Below are 23,040 nucleotides of genomic sequence, written 5' to 3'. Positions count from 1 at the left end.
ATGTGGAACTCCAGTCAGGTGACCTTCTTCGTCCTGTCGGCGTATCAGGACCTGGGGCCGCTGCGATACCCGGTCTTCCTGTTGGTGCAGCTGCTGTCGCGGGCGCACACCGTCCCCGCCCTCCTCTGCCTCCTGCAGATCTTCTGCCTCTACTCCTACGCCTCGGTGGAGTTCCTCAACCTGTCGGTCATGTCCTACGACCGCTACCTGGCCATCTGCCGGCCGCTGCCGTACCGCCTGAGGATGAGCGCGGCGCACGTGGCGGGGCTGCTCCTGCTGGCCTGGCTCGCCGCCGCCGGCGCCTGCCTGCTCATGATCTCCCTCAGCGCCTCGCTGCGCCTCTGCGGAAACCTCATCCCCAAAGTCTACTGCGACAACTACCTGATGGTGAAGCTGGCGTGCGGCGACACGCGCCACAACAACGTCAGCGGCATGCTCAACACGGCGGCCATCATCCTGGGCCCGCTGGGCCTGACCCTCTTCTCCTACGCCAAGATCCTGCAGGTCTGCTTCTCGGGCTTCGCTGCTCAACTTCTCCTGCGGCGCCTTCTTCGAGGTCCTGCAGAGCCGCTTCGACATGAGCCGGGTGCTCGTCCCGGTCCGGGTCCTGCTCTCGCTCTACTGGCTCGCCGGCCAGCCGCTCTTCAACCCGCTCAGGATGGCCCTGCTGGTCCTGAAGCTCTGACGGCCCGCTGCAGGAGCCGCCCCGCGTGACGGAGAGCTCAGACTCCAGGGTCGGTGGGGCGGCGCCTCCTCGGCCGTGGACCCTTCCACCCGCTGCTGGTATGCGAAACCAGTCTGTGTGCTGCCGACTTGTTCTGCTGAACCTGAGCTCAGACGCCGCCGCCGCCGCGCTCCGGCCACCCAAGATGGCGGCGAGCTTCGTCCGTCCCCGAGGCCAGTCCTGAAACGCAGGTGCGCCCCTCCGCCGAGCTGGTGCCCCACAGACCGGCGTGGAACCGGCGCTCGCTCCCGTGTGGCTCATTAGTGCTGATGCAACAGTCTGTGGGGACCAATCAGGGCGCTGCACCACGACACGACACAAAAACAGCCACTGTTGCCACAACATGCCCTTTGACCTTTCAAAAGGTCTGCAGGATGATCCGAGTTCCATGCTCCGTCAGACTGAGCCCGTGAGCGACACACAGAAAGGCAACTATGGCTGTAATATGTAGCATAAACGTGTGTGTGTTTATCCCACCGACTCTTGACTAAGCGCTGCCCTTGTGAGGACCGTATGACTTTGTGGGGACACTTGGTTGGAGCCACGCGGTCGAGCCTCAGTTTGAGACTTGAAACCAACTGGGCTCCAGTCCTGGTCCAGAGTCCTGGTTCAGGTTAGAGCCAGAGGGAGAGGCTGGGGAAAGGGTGATGGCCCGGAGAGGTCCCCACAAGGAGAGAGATGCAAACGTCTGTGTGTGGGAGGAAGAATCAGGTGTGGCGGTGAAGAAGCTTCCGGATCATTGGACTGGCATTAGACGGCTGCTACTTCCTGTCCAGACAGGAAGTCCTTCCTTCTGCCTGGCCTCCTCGGGCTGAACACATGACTCCCACAGGCCGAGCTCCTGCTGGTCCAGGCCGGCTCCCCACGGCGCCTCCTGCAGGGGGCCAATTAGCCGCACACATGAGCAAGCTAACCAGCCGAAGGTCATTAGATGAACTTGTTGGAAGCAGCAAATCATGCACCGCCCTCAGGGTCCAGTTCCTGGGAGGCGGCTCCGACTCGCATAAAAGACCCGGGCACCAGGATGGAGGTGAATCTGGAGCAGCAGCATCCCACAGATGGACGGCAGGTACCTCCCAATCAAAGCCCTCGCTTTAGGACCTGGACCGGGTCAGGGTCAGGGTCAAGTCCGGCAGGGTCAGGTCCAGCAGGGTCAGGTCCAGCAGGGTCAGGTCCAGCAGGGCAAGTTCAGCACGGTCAGGTCCAGCAGGGTCAGGTCCAGCAGGGTCAGGTCCAGCTGGGTCAGGTCCGGCAGGGTCAGGTCCAGCAGGGTCAGGTCCGGCAGGGCAAGTTCAGCAGGGTCAGGTCCAGCAGGGTCAGGTCCAGCAGGGTCAGGTCCAGCTGGGTCAGGTCCGGCAGGGTCAGGTCCAGCAGGGTCAGGTCCAGCAGGGTCAGGTCCAGCAGGGCAAGTTCAGCAGGGTCAGGTCTGGCAGGGTCAGGTCCGGCAGGGCAAGTTCAGCAGGGTCAGGTCCAGCAGGGCAAGTTCAGCAGGGTCAGGTCCGGCAGGGCAAGTTCAGCAGGGTCAGGTCCAGCAGGGTCAGGTCCGGCAGGGTCAGGTCCGGCAGGGTCAGGTCCAGCAGGGTCAGGTCCGGCAGGGCAAGTTCAGCTGGGTCAGGTCCAGCAGGGTCAGGTCCGGCAGGGTCAGGTCCGGCAGGGCAAGTTCAGCAGGGTCAGGTCCGGCAGGGCAAGTTCAGCAGGGTCAGGTCCAGCAGGGTCAGGTCCGGCAGGGTCAGGTCCGGCAGGGTCAGGTCCGGCAGGGTCAGGTCCGGCAGGGCAAGTCTGGCAGGGTAAGTCCGGGAGGTAAGTCTAAGTCTGGCAGGGTCAAGTTCAGCAGGAGACCCTGGGCTCGGCCTGGAGGAGCGTGCGAGCACTGCGAGTCAAACTGATCTGAATGAGCTGAAATATTTACGTGAGAAAATGTGCTTAAGCCCCGCCCACGGAGGTCGCCCCCTCTGCTGTGATTGGTCAAGAGGGGTGTGATGTCACTGGAGTGTCTCGGCCTCAAAACTTGACTCAGTCAAGACACACAGCTGAATGACAGAGACTGGCTTCTGTCCAGCTGCGTAACAACTGCTGAACTGACCTCTGGTGACCTCTGGTGACCTCTGGTGACCTGGGGCTGGGGGTGCTGGAGGCGGATGTTGGTGACAACGAGACACGCTTGTGACCAATGTTCCCTATGAGTTGTGCGCAGTTGTGCACAGCTGATATGATCTCAGCGCAACAGAAATTCATCCTGAACGGAATATAAATGACTGCACTTTCCGGACGACAGGGCTTCTGACGGCGCTACATCCACAGTGTGGAAGGAAGAGCAACTGGAAGAGCTGCCATCTGAAGGGAACTATTGGAGCTGGCTGATGTTGAGGAGCTGCTCACTCTTCAACTGTTGGGGGGCGGAGTCACGCAGAGGAGAGAGGACGGTCGGGTTTCAGACCACAGAGAGGAGACGCTAGTCAGCTGAGGAGATGAAGTGTGGAGTCAGTGGAGAAGAAAGCTGTTCCTTCTTCACTGGAGCTCACTGTTCCATGAGGAGCGCTCGCTCACAGAAGACGCTGGCCTCCAGTGGACAAAATTATACATATATTTATATATACAGTGGTGCCTCGGTTTTCGCACAAATCAGAGTTTGAACAAAAATTTCGAGATTTTTTGGCTTCGGATTTCGAACAAAAATCCAGAACTGGAACGCCCCTGAAAAAAGCTGGAAAAACATAACGCGCGCTGACCGATCAGCTGACCCACGATGTGCTGTGTTATTGTGTATAACGCAGCCTCTGTGTGCAGACGTGTCCCCTGAGCTCCATTTACTGACTGTTTGTTCTTCATATTGAGGTGTGAAACCTTTCCTGTCTCCGCACTGGAGCGTGGTCGAGTGTCACGGGGAGGTCCTACTCCAGGGTCCTCTGTCCTGTTGTGGGCTGGAGCTGGGACAGGGATGAGGCCAGTCTGGGACAGAGCGTGACTTGGTTTATGACTTTGTCACAGCCAAACTGCACAGAAGCGCACATTCAGAGCTGGACACGCACCGGGCACCTCTTCCCTTCTGGAGAGACACGTCACTCACTGGGCAACCCCTCCCACATGCAGCGGCCACACACACAGAGGAACAGCCACCTGCAGCAGACGCTCTGCAGTCACTCCTACCAAAGCCTGTTTTAAGGCTTGGAACGCATGCGTTCTTTTTCCATTCATTGTAATGGGAGAAATCGACTCCGATTTCGAACAAATCGCTTCTCGGTCGGCCGTCTGGAAGGGACTGCGGTCGAGGACAGAGGTACCGCTGTATATATATATGTATGTGTGTATGTGTGTAGTGTGGCTCAGCGTGGTCCAGGTGACCGCTCTGACAGTGTGCGTGTTTGCTCAGACTCATGAAAAATCGGAGGGAACATTGCTTGTGACCGAGTTTCACTATTGGGATTAAAATAGTCTCCGTGCAACACGGTCATCTGTGAGTGGTACGTTCTGGCAGAAACCTGAGCGCGCTTCATGCAGCGACAGACTCCACTGCGACGCCGTCCTCGTGCCAGAGACGCTGGCGTGTCAGCACCGTCGGCTCCACGTCCGGTTCGGTCTGAGTCGGGCGGCGCATGCGCGTCACTAACCTCCGGTTCCAGGACCGGAACTTCCGGGTCGGCCGCTGTAGTGTGGCGGCAGAAGCGGGTCTGTTCCGTGCGACAGTCGGCCAGCTGGGGGCCCCCTGTTGAGCCGTGTCTCCTTCCCGCAGGAACTGGACGCCATCAGGCCAGAACCTCTCCCACGGGACCTTCGTGTTCGACGGGTTCCCCGAGCTGCGGGCTCACCGCCGCCTCCTGGCGCTGCCCCTGTCGGCGGCCTACCTGGCGGCCCTGGTGGGGAACGCGCTGCTGCTGTACGTGGTCTTCAGCGCCGAGCGCCTGCAGGGGCCCATGTACCTGCTGATCGGCCTGCTCTGCCTGGTGGACATCGCCGGGGCCTCGGCCATCGTCCCCAGCACCGTCCTGGCCCTGCTCTTTGACCAGGACCGGATCTCGCTGGCGGGCTGCTTGGCCCAGATGTTCGTCACCCACTTCCTGTCCTCGGTGGAGTCCACCCTGCTGCTGGCCATGGCCGTGGACCGGTACCTGGCCGTGTGCCGGCCGCTGCGCTACGCCCACCTCATGGATTCCTCCGTGTGGCTGAAGCTGCTGCTCTTCACGCTGCTGCGCAGCAGCGCCATCATCGGGACGCTGGTGGCGCTGGCGGCCTCGCTGCACTTCTGCGGCTCCAACGTGCTCCGGCACTGCTACTGCGACCACATGGCGCTGGTGGGCCTGGCCTGCGGCGACAGCCGCAGCAGCCGGGCGGCGGGCCTGGCCGTCATCGCCTGCTTTGTGGGCGTGGACATCCCCCTCATCCTCTTCTCCTACCTGCGGATCCTGGGCGAGGTCCTGCGGGCGGCCGGCGGCTGGAAGGCCTTCCACACCTGCGCCACGCACCTGATGGTCATGATGACCTTCTACCTGGTGGGCAGCGTGGCCTTCCTGTCGCACAACCTCAACATCCCCATCCCCACCGGCGCCAACACCCTGCTGGCCCTCATGTACATCCTGGTCCCGGCCACCGTCAACCCGGTCATCTACGGGGTCCGAACCACCGAGATCAGAAACGGCTTCTACGCGCTCTTCAGAGTCAAGGTCAAGGTCACGTCCCCCCCGCAAACCTTCCTCCCGGAGCCCGGACCCAGATGCCAACTTGGTTTTATTGAGAGGGTTCAATAAAGGCGGGAGCAGGGGCCCACCTCACCACCAGCTTCTGGCCTGCTTCTTGGTGCCGTCGGGCTCTTCTCGGTCATGCGACATCTCCGGTTCCGGATCTCTGAGCGACTTCATGCAGTTCCGGCCGTGATTGGCCGACCAGGTCAGCTGACCGGGGGCCGCAGAACTTCCTGTCTCAGCCACCAAGGGAAACTCATGCGAACAAACAACAGCGAGATGCCACAGCGCCACCTCCTGGCTGCACTCAGGCAAAACAGGACTGACATCTCGACACCAACAGGGACACAGCGCCGCCAGCAGGTCATCCGTTTGCCCCGCACATCTGGCCAGACGGCAGCGGCTCGGCGCTGCGCCCTATCTGTCGCTCAGTGCGGGCCAGTCCTCCGGCTCCTCCTCCTCCGCCCCTTTGGCGCCGATCATGCGCTGGCGGGCGAAGTCTTCGAAGATGATGTCATCGTCGCTGCCGGAGCACAAAGACAACCGTCACCTGAGACCATTTCAGTTTGCTCGCGCGCTCTCAGCCAATCAGAGGAGAGGAGAAGGGTTTGTTTACTTGGCGTCGAAGTGGATCAAGTTGACGGATGTTTCCTCCGGAGCTGCAACAAACGCAAGACACTTTTGTTGTGGAACAACAAAGACGGGCTGGTTCTGCAGTGACTCGACTGTCAGGTCCACTGCAGGTGCGACAGGTGCGACCAGCGCCGGCGTCACGCCCCACATACAGCACCGGTTGTTTCCCAGTACAACTGCGTGACTTGTCATAAGACTGTGAGTCAGAGAGTCAGCAGGACTGTGAGTCAGAGAGTCAGAAGGACTGTGAGTCAGAGAGTCAGCAGGACTGTGAGTCAGAGAGTCAGAAGGACTGTGAGTCAGAGAGTCAGAAGGACTGTGAGTCAGAGAGTCAGAAGGACTGTGAGTCAGAGAGTCAGCAGGACTGTGAGTCAGAGAGTCAGAAGGACTGTGAGTCAGAGAGTCAGCAGGACTGTGAGTCAGAGAGTCAGAAGGACTGTGAGTCAGAGAGTCAGAAGGACTGTGAGTCAGAGAGTCAGCAGGACTGTGAGTCAGAGAGTCAGCATGACTGTGAGTCAGAGAGTCAGAAGACTGTGAGTCAGAGAGTCAGAAGACTGTGAGTCAGAGAGTCAGCAGGACTGAGTCAGAGAGTCAGAAGGACTGTGAGTCAGAGAGTCAGCAGGACTGAGTCAGAGAGTCAGAAGGACTGTGAGTCAGAGAGTCAGCAGGACTGTGAGTCAGAGAGTCAGAAGGACTGTGAGTCAGAGAGTCAGAAGGACTGTGAGTCAGAGAGTCAGCAGGACTGTGAGTCAGAGAGTCAGAAGGACTGTGAGTCAGAGAGTCAGAAGGACTGTGAGTCAGAGAGTCAGCAGGACTGTGAGTCAGAGAGTCAGCAGGACTGTGAGTCAGAGAATCAGAAGGACTGTGAGTCAGAGAGTCAGAAGGACTGTGAGTCAGAGAGTCAGAAGGACTGTGAGTCAGAGAGTCAGCAGGACTGTGAGTCAGAGAGTCAGAAGGACTGTGAGTCAGAGAGTCAGAAGGACTGTGAGTCAGAGAGTCAGCAGGACTGTGAGTCAGAGAGTCAGAAGGACTGTGAGTCAGAGAGTCAGAAGGACTGTGAGTCAGAGAGTCAGAAGGACTGTGAGTCAGAGAGTCAGCAGGACTGTGAGTCAGAGAGTCAGAAGGACTGTGAGTCAGAGAGTCAGCAGGACTGTGAGTCAGAGAATCAGAAGGACTGTGAGTCAGAGAGTCAGCAGGACTGAGTCAGAGAGTCAGAAGGACTGTGAGTCAGAGAGTCAGCAGGACTGAGTCAGAGAGTCAGAAGGACTGTGAGTCAGAGAGTCAGCAGGACTGAGTCAGAGAGTCAGCAGGACTGAGTCAGAGAGTGAGCAGGACTGTGAGTCAGAGAGTCAGCAGGACTGTGAGTCAGAGAGTCAGAAGGACTGTGAGTCAGAGAGTCAGCAGGACTGAGTCAGAGAGTCAGAAGGACTGTGAGTCAGAGAGTCAGCAGGACTGTGAGTCAGAGAGTCAGAAGGACTGTGAGTCAGAGAGTCAGAAGGACTGTGAGTCAGAGAGTCAGCAGGACTGTGAGTCAGAGAGTCAGCAGGACTGTGAGTCAGAGAATCAGAAGGACTGTGAGTCAGAGAGTCAGCAGGACTGAGTCAGAGAGTCAGAAGGACTGTGAGTCAGAGAGTCAGAAGGACTGTGAGTCAGAGAGTCAGAAGGACTGTGAGTCAGAGAGTCAGAAGGACTGTGAGTCAGAGAGTCAGCAGGACTGAGTCAGAGAGTCAGAAGGACTGTGAGTCAGAGAGTCAGAAGGACTGTGAGTCAGAGAGTCAGCAGGACTGTGAGTCAGAGAGTCAGAAGGACTGTGAGTCAGAGAGTCAGAAGGACTGTGAGTCAGAGAGTCAGCAGGACTGTGAGTCAGAGAGTCAGCAGGACTGTGAGTCAGAGAGTCAGCAGGACTGTGAGTCAGAGAGTCAGAAGGACTGTGAGTCAGAGAGTCAGAAGGACTGTGAGTCAGAGAGTCAGCAGGACTGTGAGTCAGAGAGTCAGAAGGACTGTGAGTCAGAGAGTCAGAAGGACTGTGAGTCAGAGAGTCAGCAGGACTGTGAGTCAGAGAGTCAGCAGGACTGTGAGTCAGAGAATCAGAAGGACTGTGAGTCAGAGAGTCAGAAGGACTGTGAGTCAGAGAGTCAGAAGGACTGTGAGTCAGAGAGTCAGCAGGACTGTGAGTCAGAGAGTCAGAAGGACTGTGAGTCAGAGAGTCAGAAGGACTGTGAGTCAGAGAGTCAGCAGGACTGTGAGTCAGAGAGTCAGAAGGACTGTGAGTCAGAGAGTCAGCAGGACTGAGTCAGAGAGTCAGAAGGACTGTGAGTCAGAGAGTCAGCAGGACTGTGAGTCAGAGAGTCAGAAGGACTGTGAGTCAGAGAGTCAGAAGGACTGTGAGTCAGAGAGTCAGCAGGACTGTGAGTCAGAGAGTCAGCAGGACTGTGAGTCAGAGAATCAGAAGGACTGTGAGTCAGAGAGTCAGCAGGACTGAGTCAGAGAGTCAGAAGGACTGTGAGTCAGAGAGTCAGAAGGACTGTGAGTCAGAGAGTCAGAAGGACTGTGAGTCAGAGAGTCAGCAGGACTGAGTCAGAGAGTCAGAAGGACTGTGAGTCAGAGAGTCAGAAGGACTGTGAGTCAGAGAGTCAGCAGGACTGTGAGTCAGAGAGTCAGAAGGACTGTGAGTCAGAGAGTCAGAAGGACTGTGAGTCAGAGAGTCAGCAGGACTGTGAGTCAGAGAGTCAGCAGGACTGTGAGTCAGAGAGTCAGCAGGACTGTGAGTCAGAGAGTCAGAAGGACTGTGAGTCAGAGAGTCAGAAGGACTGTGAGTCAGAGAGTCAGCAGGACTGTGAGTCAGAGAGTCAGAAGGACTGTGAGTCAGAGAGTCAGAAGGACTGTGAGTCAGAGAGTCAGCAGGACTGTGAGTCAGAGAGTCAGCAGGACTGTGAGTCAGAGAATCAGAAGGACTGTGAGTCAGAGAGTCAGCAGGACTGTGAGTCAGAGAGTCAGAAGGACTGTGAGTCAGAGAGTCAGCAGGACTGTGAGTCAGAGAGTCAGAAGGACTGTGAGTCAGAGAGTCAGAAGGACTGTGAGTCAGAGAGTCAGCAGGACTGTGAGTCAGAGAGTCAGAAGGACTGTGAGTCAGAGAGTCAGAAGGACTGTGAGTCAGAGAGTCAGCAGGACTGTGAGTCAGAGAGTCAGAAGGACTGTGAGTCAGAGAGTCAGCAGGACTGTGAGTCAGAGAATCAGAAGGACTGTGAGTCAGAGAGTCAGCAGGACTGTGAGTCAGAGAGTCAGCAGGACTGAGTCAGAGAGTCAGAAGGACTGTGAGTCAGAGAGTCAGCAGGACTGAGTCAGAGAGTCAGCAGGACTGAGTCAGAGAGTGAGCAGGACTGTGAGTCAGAGAGTCAGCAGGACTGTGAGTCAGAGAGTCAGAAGGACTGTGAGTCAGAGAGTCAGCAGGACTGAGTCAGAGAGTCAGAAGGACTGTGAGTCAGAGAGTCAGCAGGACTGTGAGTCAGAGAGTCAGAAGGACTGTGAGTCAGAGAGTCAGAAGGACTGTGAGTCAGAGAGTCAGCAGGACTGTGAGTCAGAGAGTCAGCAGGACTGTGAGTCAGAGAATCAGAAGGACTGTGAGTCAGAGAGTCAGCAGGACTGTGAGTCAGAGAGTTAGAAGGACTGTGAGTCAGAGAGTCAGCAGGACTGAGTCAGAGAGTCAGAAGGACTGTGAGTCAGAGAGTCAGCAGGACTGTGAGTCAGAGAGTCAGAAGGACTGTGAGTCAGAGAGTCAGAAGGACTGTGAGTCAGAGAGTCAGCAGGACTGTGAGTCAGAGAGTCAGCAGGACTGTGAGTCAGAGAATCAGAAGGACTGTGAGTCAGAGAGTCAGCAGGACTGAGTCAGAGAGTCAGAAGGACTGTGAGTCAGAGAGTCAGAAGGACTGTGAGTCAGAGAGTCAGAAGGACTGTGAGTCAGAGAGTCAGAAGGACTGTGAGTCAGAGAGTCAGCAGGACTGAGTCAGAGAGTCAGAAGGACTGTGAGTCAGAGAGTCAGAAGGACTGTGAGTCAGAGAGTCAGCAGGACTGTGAGTCAGAGAGTCAGAAGGACTGTGAGTCAGAGAGTCAGAAGGACTGTGAGTCAGAGAGTCAGCAGGACTGTGAGTCAGAGAGTCAGCAGGACTGTGAGTCAGAGAGTCAGCAGGACTGTGAGTCAGAGAGTCAGAAGGACTGTGAGTCAGAGAGTCAGAAGGACTGTGAGTCAGAGAGTCAGCAGGACTGTGAGTCAGAGAGTCAGAAGGACTGTGAGTCAGAGAGTCAGAAGGACTGTGAGTCAGAGAGTCAGCAGGACTGTGAGTCAGAGAGTCAGCAGGACTGTGAGTCAGAGAATCAGAAGGACTGTGAGTCAGAGAGTCAGCAGGACTGTGAGTCAGAGAGTCAGAAGGACTGTGAGTCAGAGAGTCAGCAGGACTGTGAGTCAGAGAGTCAGAAGGACTGTGAGTCAGAGAGTCAGAAGGACTGTGAGTCAGAGAGTCAGCAGGACTGTGAGTCAGAGAGTCAGAAGGACTGTGAGTCAGAGAGTCAGAAGGACTGTGAGTCAGAGAGTCAGCAGGACTGTGAGTCAGAGAGTCAGAAGGACTGTGAGTCAGAGAGTCAGCAGGACTGTGAGTCAGAGAATCAGAAGGACTGTGAGTCAGAGAGTCAGCAGGACTGTGAGTCAGAGAGTCAGCAGGACTGAGTCAGAGAGTCAGAAGGACTGTGAGTCAGAGAGTCAGCAGGACTGAGTCAGAGAGTCAGAAGGACTGTGAGTCAGAGAGTCAGAAGGACTGTGAGTCAGAGAGTCAGAAGGACTGTGAGTCAGAGAGTCAGCAGGACTGAGTCAGAGAGTCAGAAGGACTGTGAGTCAGAGAGTCAGAAGGACTGTGAGTCAGAGAGTCAGCAGGACTGTGAGTCAGAGAGTCAGAAGGACTGTGAGTCAGAGAGTCAGAAGGACTGTGAGTCAGAGAGTCAGCAGGACTGTGAGTCAGAGAGTCAGCAGGACTGTGAGTCAGAGAGTCAGCAGGACTGTGAGTCAGAGAGTCAGAAGGACTGTGAGTCAGAGAGTCAGAAGGACTGTGAGTCAGAGAGTCAGCAGGACTGTGAGTCAGAGAGTCAGAAGGACTGTGAGTCAGAGAGTCAGAAGGACTGTGAGTCAGAGAGTCAGCAGGACTGTGAGTCAGAGAGTCAGCAGGACTGTGAGTCAGAGAATCAGAAGGACTGTGAGTCAGAGAGTCAGCAGGACTGTGAGTCAGAGAGTCAGAAGGACTGTGAGTCAGAGAGTCAGCAGGACTGTGAGTCAGAGAGTCAGAAGGACTGTGAGTCAGAGAGTCAGAAGGACTGTGAGTCAGAGAGTCAGCAGGACTGTGAGTCAGAGAGTCAGAAGGACTGTGAGTCAGAGAGTCAGAAGGACTGTGAGTCAGAGAGTCAGCAGGACTGTGAGTCAGAGAGTCAGAAGGACTGTGAGTCAGAGAGTCAGCAGGACTGTGAGTCAGAGAATCAGAAGGACTGTGAGTCAGAGAGTCAGCAGGACTGTGAGTCAGAGAGTCAGCAGGACTGAGTCAGAGAGTCAGAAGGACTGTGAGTCAGAGAGTCAGCAGGACTGAGTCAGAGAGTCAGCAGGACTGAGTCAGAGAGTGAGCAGGACTGTGAGTCAGAGAGTCAGCAGGACTGTGAGTCAGAGAGTCAGAAGGACTGTGAGTCAGAGAGTCAGCAGGACTGAGTCAGAGAGTCAGAAGGACTGTGAGTCAGAGAGTCAGCAGGACTGTGAGTCAGAGAGTCAGAAGGACTGTGAGTCAGAGAGTCAGAAGGACTGTGAGTCAGAGAGTCAGCAGGACTGTGAGTCAGAGAGTCAGCAGGACTGTGAGTCAGAGAATCAGAAGGACTGTGAGTCAGAGAGTCAGCAGGACTGTGAGTCAGAGAGTCAGAAGGACTGTGAGTCAGAGAGTCAGCAGGACTGAGTCAGAGAGTCAGAAGGACTGTGAGTCAGAGAGTCAGCAGGACTGTGAGTCAGAGAGTCAGAAGGACTGTGAGTCAGAGAGTCAGAAGGACTGTGAGTCAGAGAGTCAGCAGGACTGTGAGTCAGAGAGTCAGCAGGACTGTGAGTCAGAGAATCAGAAGGACTGTGAGTCAGAGAGTCAGCAGGACTGAGTCAGAGAGTCAGAAGGACTGTGAGTCAGAGAGTCAGAAGGACTGTGAGTCAGAGAGTCAGAAGGACTGTGAGTCAGAGAGTCAGAAGGACTGTGAGTCAGAGAGTCAGCAGGACTGAGTCAGAGAGTCAGAAGGACTGTGAGTCAGAGAGTCAGAAGGACTGTGAGTCAGAGAGTCAGCAGGACTGTGAGTCAGAGAGTCAGAAGGACTGTGAGTCAGAGAGTCAGAAGGACTGTGAGTCAGAGAGTCAGCAGGACTGTGAGTCAGAGAGTCAGCAGGACTGTGAGTCAGAGAGTCAGAAGGACTGTGAGTCAGAGAGTCAGAAGGACTGTGAGTCAGAGAGTCAGCAGGACTGTGAGTCAGAGAGTCAGAAGGACTGTGAGTCAGAGAGTCAGAAGGACTGTGAGTCAGAGAGTCAGCAGGACTGTGAGTCAGAGAGTCAGCAGGACTGTGAGTCAGAGAATCAGAAGGACTGTGAGTCAGAGAGTCAGCAGGACTGTGAGTCAGAGAGTCAGAAGGACTGTGAGTCAGAGAGTCAGCAGGACTGTGAGTCAGAGAGTCAGAAGGACTGTGAGTCAGAGAGTCAGAAGGACTGTGAGTCAGAGAGTCAGCAGGACTGTGAGTCAGAGAGTCAGAAGGACTGTGAGTCAGAGAGTCAGAAGGACTGTGAGTCAGAGAGTCAGCAGGACTGTGAGTCAGAGAGTCAGAAGGACTGTGAGTCAGAGAGTCAGCAGGACTGTGAGTCAGAGAATCAGAAGGACTGTGAGTCAGAGAGTCAGCAGGACTGTGAGTCAGAGAGTCAGCAGGACTGAGTCAGAGAGTCAGAAGGACTGTGAGTCAGAGAGTCAGCAGGACTGAGTCAGAGAGTCAGCAGGACTGAGTCAGAGAGTGAGCAGGACTGTGAGTCAGAGAGTCAGCAGGACTGTGAGTCAGAGAGTCAGAAGGACTGTGAGTCAGAGAGTCAGCAGGACTGAGTCAGAGAGTCAGAAGGACTGTGAGTCAGAGAGTCAGCAGGACTGTGAGTCAGAGAGTCAGAAGGACTGTGAGTCAGAGAGTCAGAAGGACTGTGAGTCAGAGAGTCAGCAGGACTGTGAGTCAGAGAGTCAGCAGGACTGTGAGTCAGAGAATCAGAAGGACTGTGAGTCAGAGAGTCAGCAGGACTGAGTCAGAGAGTCAGAAGGACTGTGAGTCAGAGAGTCAGAAGGACTGTGAGTCAGAGAGTCAGAAGGACTGTGAGTCAGAGAGTCAGCAGGACTGAGTCAGAGAGTCAGAAGGACTGTGAGTCAGAGAGTCAGCAGGACTGTGAGTCAGAGAGTCAGAAGGACTGTGAGTCAGAGAGTCAGAAGGACTGTGAGTCAGAGAGTCAGCAGGACTGTGAGTCAGAGAGTCAGCAGGACTGTGAGTCAGAGAGTCAGCAGGACTGTGAGTCAGAGAGTCAGAAGGACTGTCACAGCCGAGTCACTGAGGAGCCGACGGCGACAGGACTCACCGTCACTGAGCAGGAAGTCTTCACACGGTTTAGGATGCATGAGAGTGAAGGGCAGCTCCACACACACGTCACTGCAACACACACCTCACCGTGAGCCTCACACACACACACGTGTCTGTCTCTCTGTCCTGGTGGGGACCTCTGCTGGCCATCACCCTGAACTAACCAGCCGTTTCAAACTGAGGCTTGACACAGTGAGGACCTGCCTCTGTTGGTAAAACACTGACACAGGTCCTCACAAGGAGAGAAGGACAAGAAGGCACACACACACACAAGACTGAGAAGGTTCCAGCAGAAAAATGGCTACAGTTGGCAGGAGAGGTCACATGACCCACACCGAGCCAGGAGGACGGGTCCTCACGAGGGACCCGTCCTGACGAGATGTGCTCCACCTCTCACACACACCTGGTGGCCAGGTCTCCCAGAAGCCTGCAAGAGATCATGTGATCAGCTTGGAGTGGGGGGGTGGGGGGCCAGAGAGTGGCGCTGTACCCACCCGCCGCGCGTCACCACCAGCTTGACCTTGACTCGGTAGGACACCACGATGCCCAGCAGCTCCTTGCTGGCGCCGTCCGGCAGCCTGCGGCGAGACGCAGGGTCAGCGGCGGCGGCCGGGGTCACGGGGGTCACACTCACAGGGTGCTGGACGCCAGGTTGGTGTCCTCGTGCTTGAGCTTGCCGTCCAGCGCCAGGCCGCGCTTCTCCCGGTTGCTGGCCAGGAAGGGAGTCACCGTGAAGACTCTGCAGAAGGAGGAACTGGGCGGGACCAGGTCACTGGAAGAGAGCAGAGGGTTGAGAGGCGGCGGGCGGCGGGCGGCGCCACCTGCGGGGCCACTCACTCCGACTCCTCCAGCGCCACGGGACACTTGTACTGCGCCGAGCTGAAGAGGCAGATGTCCGCGAACTGACGCACTGCGGAGACACCACACCTCCTGAGAGGTCAAAGGTCGACAAAGCCAGAGTGCCAGGAGACGCACCCGAGACCTTCATCTTCTTCACCGTCTTGCTGCTGCTGTTGTTGGTCACGCGCACGTTGACGCTGATGGGCTCGCCGTGGTAGTACACCTGCGGAGGGAGCGCAGCGGCGTCAGCGGCACCCACACCCCCGGGGTCAGAGGTCACCTCCTTGTCCAGCGAGGCCTCCAGGTGCAGAGGTTTGTCCGACAGCAGGAAGTGGCGCGTGGTCTCCGCCGTGGGCCGAGGACCCGCCGTCTCTGGGGCGTACTGGACCTTCCGGATCAGCAGACGCACCGAGTTCCTGCGGCGGAGACGCCGGCGTGACTGGCGATAATGGGCCGAGCGCCGGCGCTAATGGAGCGGATCCAGGACCGTATTGATCCAGCAGCCATCAGCAGCTAATGGAGACGTCCATCCATCATGCATGAAGCTCTTCACCTCTTGTGGATCTTCTCCTCGGCAGACTGGCCACAGAAGGCCTTCACCTCGAAGTCCACGCCGCAGGCCTGCAAAGGTGGGCAGGTCAGAGGGCGTGGGCCCCGGGGCCCCCGGGCGGCGGCCTTACCTTCGCCGTGTCCTCGGGCCCCGGCTGCAGCGTGACGGAGCACGGCAGGTTGAGCGGCATCTGTAACACGTGAAGGTCACGTGAGCCGGCCGCGACCCTGAAGGCGCCGCGGAGACGGAGCTCACCTGGCAGGTGAAGGGCTGCGCCTGCTGGCCCAGCTTCCGCAGCAGCCGCTCCTGCAGACGGGTGGCAGTGGGCCGCGGACCGGACGGAGGAGGAAACACCTGCGCGCTGGACACAAACAGCTCCTTCCTGAAGGTCAAGCCCAGCACGTCCAGGTCCTCGCGGCCGTAGCGGAAGGCACAGGTGAGGGTCACGAAAACTGCGGGCACAAACGCGAGGTCCGGTCAGGGTCGGGAGGTCCAGTCAGTGTCAGGAGGTCCGGTGAGGGTCGGGAGGTCCAGTCAGTGTCAGGAGGTCCGGTGAGGGTCGGGAGGTCCAGTCAGTGTCAGGAGGTCCGGTGAGGGTCGGGAGGTCCAGTCAGTGTCAGGAGGTCCGGTGAGGGTCGGGAGGTCCAGTCAGTGTCAGGAGGTCCGGTGAGGGTCGGGAGGTCCAGTCAGTGTCAGGAGGTGCGGTGAGGGTCGGGAGGTCCAGTCAGTGTCAGGAGGTCCGGTGAGGGTCGGGAGGTCCAGTCAGTGTCAGGAGGTCCGGTGAGGGTCGGGAGGTCCAGTCAGTGTCGGGAGGTCCAGTCAGTGTCAGGAGGTCCGGTGAGGGTCGGGAGGTCCAGTCAGTGTCGGGAGGTCCAGTCAGTGTCAGGAGGTCCGGTGAGGGTCGGGAGGTCCAGTCAGTGTCAGGAGGTGCGGTGAGGGTCGGGAGGTCCAGTCAGTGTCAGGAGGTCCGGTGAGGGTCGGGAGGTCCAGTCAGTGTCAGGAGGTGCGGTGAGGGTCGGGAGGTCCAGTCAGTGTCAGGAGGTCCGGTGAGGGTCGGGAGGTCCAGTCAGTGTCAGGAGGTCCGGTGAGGGTCGGGAGGTCCAGTCAGTGTCGGGAGGTGCGGTGAGGGTCGGGAGGTCCAGTCAGTGTCAGGAGGTCCGGTGAGGGTCGGGAGGTCCAGTCAGTGTCAGGAGGTGCGGTGAGGGTCGGGAGGTCCAGTCAGTGTCGGGAGGTCCAGTCAGTGTCAGGAGGTCCGGTGAGGGTCGGGAGGTCCAGTCAGTGTCAGGAGGTCCGGTGAGGGTCGGGAGGTCCAGTCAGTGTCAGGAGGTCCGGTGAGGGTCGGGAGGTCCAGTCAGTGTCAGGAGGTCCGGTGAGGGTCGGGAGGTCCAGTCAGTGTCAGGAGGTCCGGTGAGGGTCGGGAGGTCCAGTCAGTGTCAGGAGGTCCGGTGAGGGTCGGGTTCTGCTTCTCACCTTTCCTCTCCTTCAGGTACTCTGGGTCCACCAGAACCACTCCGTCTGTAACACAGCAGCCAGCTGACTGAGTCGGGTCTGGTCGGGTAGGGTCGGGTCCCACGGGACCGGGCACTCACCCACTGGCTCCACCAGGTCCACGTGGTCCACAAAGTCCCTCTTGCCCAGGTAGACGGTGAGCTGCGGGGAGACGGCGAGGAACAGCCAATCAGCCGTCAGCAGACCTGAGCGGGGGCGGAGCTCACTCACCTTCCCGTTGGGGCTGGACTTCTTGAAGACTCTGGAAGACAGAAGAGAGTCAGCTGACGCCTGCTCCATGAGAACGCACCCCCAGCACCCTGCAGCCTCCTGCAGCCTCCTGCAGCCTCCTGCAGCCTCCTGCCCACTGGGCAGACGTGGAGCTCCACGTGGACCGTGGAGCTGGAGACGTCAACGCAGCGCTTGACCTGCAGGCACTCGAACGCACCGCCTCCGTCTCAAGCACTCGAACGCATCGCCACTGTCTGAAGCACTCGAACGCACCACAGGACCTACGGGCACGGGAGCACTTGAACGCACCACAGGACCTACAGGCACCGGAGCACTTGAACGCACCACAGGACCTACAGGCACCGGAGCACTTGAACGCACCACCACTGTCTGAAGCCCTTGAACGCACCGCCACTGTCTGAAGTACTCGAACGCACCATCTCCGTCTGAAGCACTCGAACGCACCACAGGACCGACAGGCACCGGAGCACTTGAACGCACCGCCTCCGTCTGAAGGCGCCACAGAAGCGGACGGCGCCAGGTCTCCCACATGTCCACAGCCCTGCAGCTGCATCACAGGACTCACTCTGCCCATCAATATTCAGCAGGCACCGGGAGGAAGCCGGAGTTCACATGATGACCAGACCGAGAGCGTCCTCCTGGTCCTTGGTTCTGACACTGACCTGGCACGGTGCGCAGCAGGAGGTTCAGAGGTGACGACGGGTCCGAGTCCAGTCTTCGTCACCACACACACACACACACACCTACCTGGTTCCTCTGTCTCCCATGGTCGACAGATGCTGAGGAGAACGGTGGAATGTTGTTGTCGCCCAGGAAACTGAGAAGACCTTTCTCTCTCTCTCTCTCTCAGGAAGCGCTCGGGAGGCGGGGGCCTCGCCCTACTGAAGCTGCCCTGCCCTCTGGTGGTGATGGGGAGAGCTGCAGTCAAGGTCAGGCTGAGCGTCGGAAACAAGGTTGCGGGAGTGAGGAGCTCAGCACTTTATTCATGCAGCAAACAGACGTTAAAAGTGACAGAAATGAGGCAACGAAGGCCCCGGGGCGGGTCCAGTCACAGCGAGGCTGCAGACGGGCCCAAGGTGGGGCTCCTCACACGTGGCTCCAGAGGACGGCCTGGCGGCTCTTGTCCACGCTCACCACGAACTCGCCGGACACGGACCAGGACACGGCGTTGACTGCGGACCTGAGGGCACACGGGCTCGGTCAGGCCTCAGGCGGGGCGCCAGAGTTCCCAGCCGTACCTGTGTCCGTCCGGCAGGCGGGTCTCCAGGCCGCCGCGGGACACGCTCCACACGTAGACAGCGCCATCTGCCGAGCCGGCCGCCGCGAAGCGTCCGTCTGGGCTGCGGAGCAGAGGGGGGCTCAGGTCCAGCTCTCTGAAGGCCGGAGCCACCTTCTCACCTGAGAACCGCCCGGGTGCAGTCGCCGCCGCAGGAGAAGCCTTCGGCTCTGAGACACAGGACAGGTGAGCGAGGGGCGCGTCCCGGGGAGCGGAGCGGCTACCTGAAGCAGGCGGAGCTCGGCTTCTGCATCCTCAGGTCGGTCAGCTGGAGACAGTCGTCGCGGCAACAGCTCAGCAGCTGCCGGTGGTCGGGCGTCACGTCCAGAGACGTGACTTTGCCCAGAGCGGGAAACTGCTGCGCGACAGTCGACATCCTGAAATACACAGGCGTGACGGCTCCAGGAATCACGGTAACCACCTGTGACTCTCACTGAGGAGGAGGAGGAAGAAAAGGAGGAGGAGGAGGAGGAGGAGAGGAGGAGAGAGGAAGAAGAGGAAGAGGAGGAGGAGAGGAGGAAGAGGAGGAGGAGGAAGAAAAGGAGGAGGAGGAGGAGGAAGAAAAGGAGGAGGAGGAGGAGGATGAGGAGGAGAGAGGAAGAAGAGGAGGAAGAGGAGAGGAGGAGAGAGGAAGAAGAGGAAGAGGAGGAGGAGAGGAGGAAGAGGAGGAGGAGGAAGAAAAGGAGGAGGAGGAGGAGGAAGAAAAGGAGGAGGAGGAGGAGGATGAGGAGGAGAGAGGAAGAAGAGGAGGAAGAGGAGAGGAGGAGAGAGGAAGAAGAGGAAGAGGAGGAGGAGAGGAGGAAGAGGAGGAGGAGGAAGAAAAGGAGGAGGAGGAGGAGGAAGAAAAGGAGGAGGAGGAGAAGGATGAGGAGGAGAGAGGAAGAAGAGGAGGAAGAGGAGAGGAGGAGAGAGGAAGAAGAGGAAGAGGAGGAGGAGAGGAGGAGAGAGGAAGAAGAGGAAGAGGAGGAGGAGGAAGAGCAGGAGGAGAGAGGAAGAAGAGGAGAGGAGGAGGAGAGGAGAAAGAAGAGGAGGAAGAAGAAGAGGAGGAGGAGCTGACCTGTGGTCCCACACTCGGACGCGCCCGTCGAAGTGTCCGCTGATGAAGCTGCGGTCGCAACACAGCAGGTCGCTGCAACAGGACGCTGCGTCGGCCACCTGCACACCTGGGCCATGCACACACACGCTTGTCTTCCTGTCTTAGTGAGGACCTCTCCTGGCCACCACCCTTCCCCCTGAACACACCTGAACCAGGACCCTGGACCAGACTTCCAACCCTCAAATGAACCCAGCTAGAATCATCCCCTTATTTTCAGGCTTGGATTTGTGGAACCAGTCCACACAGTCAAGAATTGGTGCCCACAAAGTTAGGGGCGTCACCTACAGGCGGCCCGGTGCAGGTCCCACAGCCGGACGGTTCCGTCAGCGCTGCCTGTCGCCACTTGGTGGAGAGAGCTGAACCTGGCGCTGGTGACTTTGCGGCTGTGACCGGTGAGCGTGAGCTGGCGAGGACAAGCGCCGCTGGATTAAGGGCCGCGGCAGACGGTTGCCATGGTTACCTGCGGAGCAGAGTCGTCCAGACGCCACAGCAGCGCCGACTTGTCGTAGGAAGCTGCCAGCACCCTCCAGCCCTGGAAGAATCAGGCGATCAGCCGAGGCCCGGCGGGCCGGAGTCCGGCCTACGCACCGCGGGGTCGAAGTCCACGCAGGTGATGCCGTCCGTGCTGCCCTCCAGGGTCCGTCTGTGGCTCAGCCAGCCTGAGGACATCAGCCAGCCGGGTCAGCGCCGCCACCACGGGCCAGCCAGGAGCGGGCGCTCCTACCTGCCGAGACCTCCCAGACTCTGACCACCCGGTCCGTCCCACCGGTGGCCAGCATGGCGGAGCCCGCGCAGAAGCGGACCGCGTTGATGCCTTGCTCGTGGGCCTCCTGTCAGGGGAGGCAGAGGAGGAGGAGAAAGGACGAGGAAGGTGGAGGAGAAAGAGGAAGAGGAGGAGAAAGGAGGAGGAGGAAGAAGAGGAGGATGAGGATGAGGAAGAGGAAGAAGAAGAGGAGAAGGAGGAGGAAGGAGAAGGAGGAGGAAGAAGAAGAGGAGAAAGGAGGAGGAGGAAGAAGAGGAGGATGAGGATGAGGAAGAGGAAGAAGAAGAGGAGAAGGAGGAGAAAGAGGAAGAGGAGGAGAAAGGAGGAGGAAGAAGAAGAGGAGGAGAAAGGACGAGGAAGGTGGAGGAGAAGGGGGAGGGAAGCAGATGTCAGGGGGCGACCGGTTCCCAGCCGCTCGTGCTGTACCAGGACGTGGAGCGCTCGAGCCGGAACCCTGGCCAGGCCTCCCGGCAGGGGGCGCCACAGGTCCTGGTCCAAACTGCTGAGCGAGTGGCCACGCCTCTTCCTGTGACGGCACACACTTCCATGACGCCACGCCCACCGGGGTGAGAACACACACAGACACGCACCGGAACAGCTCTCTGAGGGTCAGCAGGAAGCGGCTTGATCGGGCCGACGCTGACCTGGAAGGGCAGGCGGTCAGCAGACGGGGCCTGGGCCTGGGACGGGCCACAGACTCACCTGACCAGACACGGGTGGTCTGGCTCTGCCACCGGACCTGGAGACTGCGGCATGCTGAGGACACAGCGAGGCGTGAGGACGGCGGGCTGGCGGTTCCGAGCTCACCTCACCCTGGGCCTGTCTTACGGGCCGGCGAAGAGCTGGGAGCCAGGGCTGCGGGCTGGTGGGTCTCCGCCCACGTGCTGCAGCGGGGGCGCCGCCCTCACCTTCTGCTGCTGCAGACTGGACTCGGTCTGGCGCCGGCACTGGAGCAGCACGTCGTACTGGGACTTGAGCGAGAGGTTGAGCTGCTGCAGGAGGTGGACTCGCCGCTGCAGCTGCAGGCGCGAGGCCGCCGCAGCGTCCAGCTGCAGCTGCTGCCGCTGCAGCCTGCGGGGTGAGACGGGCAGTGAGACGGGCGTAGGGGGGGGTCCGGCCGGCTAGAGCCACCTGTCTCGCTGCTCCTCCACAAGCCGCTCCTTGGATCTGACGCTTCGCTGCATCTGAACCACCTGGAAGGCCAACTGAAGGAGCAGAGGGCGTCAGGAGAGAGAGAGAGAGAGAGAGAGAGAGGAGAGAGAGGGAGGAGAGAGAGAGAGAGAGGGAGGAGAGAGAGAGGGAGGGAGAGGGAGGAGGGAGGGAGGAGAGAGGGAGAGGGGGAGGGAGAGAGAGAGGAGGGAGAGAGAGAGAGAGAGAGAGGGAGAGAGAGAGGGAGGGAGAGAGAGAGGGAGAGAGAGGGAGAGAGAGAGGGAGGGAGAGAGAGAGAGAGGGAGAGAGGGAGGGAGAGAGAGAGGGAGAGAGAGAGGAGAGAGAGAGGGAGGAGAGAGAGAGAGAGGGAGGAGAGAGAGAGGGAGAGAGAGAGAGAGAGAGAGAGAGAGAGGAGAGAGAGAGAGAGAGAGAGAGAGGGAGAGAGAGAGAGAGGGAGGGAGGAGAGAGAGAGAGAGAGACGGAGAGAGAGAGAGAGAGAGAGGGAGGGGGGAGACAGGGGGAAGAGAGAGAGGGAGGGAGAGCTCATGGGTTGCCATGGTGACCACAGCGGCGGCACTCACATCTCCTGTGGTCTTCGTCAGCTGCTGCTTCTGGACCAGCAGCGAAGAGGCGGAGCTCTGTGCTGACGCTCGCCAGCTGCTCGCACGGCCATTGGTCAGAGCGCTTCTCTCCAGGAGACCAGTGTCTGCAGCAGAGATGCTGATCAACTCTGGCACGAGAACCTCTGAGTCAGAGAGGAGGAGAGGTGAGGAAGAGTCAGGGAGGAGGAAGAGTCAGGGAGGAGGAAGAGTCAGGGAGGAGGTGAGGAAGAGTCAGGGAGGAGGTGAGGAGGAAGAGTCAGAGAGGAGGTGAGGAGGAAGAGTCAGAGAGGAGGTGAGGAGGAAGAGTCAGAGAGGAGGTGAGGAGGAAGAGTCAGAGAGGAGGTGAGGAGGAAGAGTCAGAGAGGAGGTGAGGAAGAGTCAGGGAGGAGGAAGAGTCAGGGAGGAGGTGAGGAGGAAGAGTCAGGGAGGAGGTGAGGAGGAAGAGTCAGAGAGGAGGTTATGTTGAGGAAGCTGCCGCCAGGTTCACGTCTCTGCATCATCCACTGTGACTCGACTGACGCGAATGTCGTCCGCAGAACCGCTAAGTAGAAGTGAGGAGACTTGACTCCGACACGACCTCGCCATCGAACCCTCGCGTCACGCACTCGCCCGGCGAGAGGAGCCGTCTCCCCACCTGAACTGGAAACTGGACTCACAGAACCGGATCAGATCCCGAAACGTGTCGCGCTGCGCGGCGTCACGGAGCTTCAGCTGGTGGACCACGTGGCTCCTCCAGGCTCCCGCCCCGCGCTCGCGCCAGGTCGGGGTCATGTGGGGCGCCGGTACCGGGACGCTGGCCTCCGCCGCGACCACCGCGTTCGCCATGATTGCTTCCGTGTCCGGGAGTGAGGCTCTTCGATTGGACGCTGGCGGGCGGGCGGCCAATCAGCGGCCGGCCCGCAGGAATCCGGCTGACCAGACCAGTCGAACCCCTCAGACCACGCCCTCCTCAGCGCACCTGCTGACGTCAGCGCAGGTATTTGCGCCCCGTCTTTCGTGTCGACTCGTCATGAGCAGCGCCACAGTCACACGCCCGGCGCGTCCTGGGTCGGAACCGCAGTTCTGTTCCGTCCTGGGCGCTGCGTCCCTGCTCGTGCACCGCAGCTTCCGCGTTCCTCGGCTCAGTGGGCGTGGCCCGCCCTGACTGACCTGGGAGACTGGACTGACGAGACTTGAAGCGTCCTCCCTTTCTACCCAGCTCCACGCAGCAGGGGGCGCAGTCGCGTGTGACCCGGAAGTCTCCTGGGGCGGACGCTCATCCAGGGCGGCGCTGGATGAGGGAACCTTTGCTGCTGCTGTGGGCGGGGCCGGGGTGGGTGTGACGTCACACCT

General features: G+C 58.9%; 3 protein-coding genes and 1 pseudogene across 11 annotated transcripts; 2 read left to right on the top strand and 2 right to left on the bottom strand.

Annotated features, from left to right (window-relative positions):
- LOC128768529 (olfactory receptor 11A1-like) lies at positions 1–685 on the top strand (annotated as a pseudogene).
- Positions 686–3,923: 3,238 nt separating this feature from the next.
- On the top strand, positions 3,924–5,481 carry LOC128768466 (putative olfactory receptor 52L2). Its single transcript, XM_053881399.1, has 3 exons — positions 3,924–4,001; positions 4,200–4,294; positions 4,455–5,481. Exons 1-3 carry the CDS (start codon positions 3,924–3,926, stop codon positions 5,464–5,466), a joined length of 1,185 nt encoding a protein of 394 aa, XP_053737374.1. The 3' UTR covers positions 5,467–5,481.
- On the bottom strand, positions 5,389–17,658 carry LOC128768002 (beta-arrestin-1-like). 5 transcript variants are annotated; one of them, XM_053880519.1, is made up of 16 exons: positions 17,570–17,658; positions 16,802–16,832; positions 16,672–16,732; positions 16,553–16,597; positions 15,338–15,534; positions 15,213–15,272; positions 15,086–15,153; positions 14,813–14,948; positions 14,668–14,755; positions 14,530–14,602; positions 14,327–14,464; positions 14,187–14,270; positions 14,096–14,119; positions 13,653–13,761; positions 6,017–6,051; positions 5,389–5,923 (listed from the first exon to the last, which is right to left on the bottom strand). In XM_053880519.1, exons 1-16 carry the CDS (start codon positions 17,587–17,589, stop codon positions 5,818–5,820), a joined length of 1,275 nt encoding a protein of 424 aa, XP_053736494.1. In that variant the 5' UTR covers positions 17,590–17,658; the 3' UTR covers positions 5,389–5,817. The 5 variants fall into 5 exon arrangements, with proteins under 5 accessions (XP_053736494.1, XP_053736483.1, XP_053736465.1 ...); XM_053880508.1 differs by having other exon boundaries at positions 6,017–6,059; positions 13,691–13,761; XM_053880490.1 differs by having other exon boundaries at positions 6,017–6,059; positions 13,691–13,761; positions 14,668–14,948.
- LOC128767948 (protein Atg16l2-like) lies at positions 17,656–22,851 on the bottom strand. Of its 5 annotated transcripts, XM_053880364.1 has the most exons (16): positions 22,365–22,851; positions 21,688–21,812; positions 21,089–21,162; positions 20,786–21,028; positions 20,660–20,713; positions 20,548–20,601; positions 20,384–20,483; positions 19,919–20,024; positions 19,783–19,853; positions 19,655–19,726; positions 19,480–19,597; positions 19,156–19,261; positions 18,323–18,475; positions 18,221–18,268; positions 18,061–18,162; positions 17,656–18,002 (listed from the first exon to the last, which is right to left on the bottom strand). In XM_053880364.1, the coding sequence occupies exons 1-16, from the start codon at positions 22,531–22,533 to the stop codon at positions 17,909–17,911; spliced, it is 1,689 nt and encodes a 562-aa protein (XP_053736339.1). In that variant the 5' UTR covers positions 22,534–22,851; the 3' UTR covers positions 17,656–17,908. The 5 variants fall into 5 exon arrangements, with proteins under 5 accessions (XP_053736339.1, XP_053736348.1, XP_053736330.1 ...); XM_053880373.1 differs by having other exon boundaries at positions 20,548–20,713; positions 20,866–21,028; positions 22,343–22,851; XM_053880355.1 differs by having other exon boundaries at positions 20,548–20,713; positions 20,866–21,162; positions 22,343–22,851.
- Between the last annotated feature and the right edge of the window lie 189 nt (positions 22,852–23,040).

Source organism: Synchiropus splendidus, chromosome 1 (assembly GCF_027744825.2).
Source record: "Synchiropus splendidus isolate RoL2022-P1 chromosome 1, RoL_Sspl_1.0, whole genome shotgun sequence".
Lineage (NCBI taxonomy): Eukaryota > Metazoa > Chordata > Actinopteri > Syngnathiformes > Callionymidae > Synchiropus > Synchiropus splendidus.
The sequence above is the reverse complement of the archived record's forward strand: the minus strand, read 5'-3'. Positions and strand labels throughout refer to the sequence as shown.

What these genes read in the sequence shown, in the direction of transcription:
- LOC128767948 (XM_053880355.1), bottom strand. Translation starts at nt 22,533, where the DNA reads ATGGCGAACGCGGTGGTCGCGGCGGAGGCCAGCGTCCCGGTACCGGCG. An exon ending in GGACCTGCACCGGGCCGCCT is followed by an intron (nt 19,262 to 19,479) that starts GTAGGTGACGCC and finishes TGCATGGCCCAG; the next exon opens with GTGTGCAGGTGGCCGACGCA. An exon ending in GTCCGAGTGTGGGACCACAG is followed by an intron (nt 18,476 to 19,155) that starts GTCAGCTCCTCC and finishes TGTGTATTTCAG; the next exon opens with GATGTCGACTGTCGCGCAGC.
- LOC128768466 (XM_053881399.1), top strand. Translation starts at nt 3,924, where the DNA reads ATGGGAGAAATCGACTCCGATTTCGAACAAATCGCTTCTCGGTCGGCC. An exon ending in GACTGCGGTCGAGGACAGAG is followed by an intron (nt 4,002 to 4,199) that starts GTACCGCTGTAT and finishes ACGTTCTGGCAG; the next exon opens with AAACCTGAGCGCGCTTCATG. An exon ending in CACCGTCGGCTCCACGTCCG is followed by an intron (nt 4,295 to 4,454) that starts GTTCGGTCTGAG and finishes TCCTTCCCGCAG; the next exon opens with GAACTGGACGCCATCAGGCC.
- LOC128768002 (XM_053880483.1), bottom strand. Translation starts at nt 16,870, where the DNA reads ATGGAGCAGGCGTCAGCTGACTCTCTTCTGTCTTCCAGAGTCTTCAAG. An exon ending in CGCAGCCCTTCACCTGCCAG is followed by an intron (nt 15,273 to 15,337) that starts GTGAGCTCCGTC and finishes CACGTGTTACAG; the next exon opens with ATGCCGCTCAACCTGCCGTG. An exon ending in GGCCCGAGGACACGGCGAAG is followed by an intron (nt 15,154 to 15,212) that starts GTAAGGCCGCCG and finishes CCACCTTTGCAG; the next exon opens with GCCTGCGGCGTGGACTTCGA.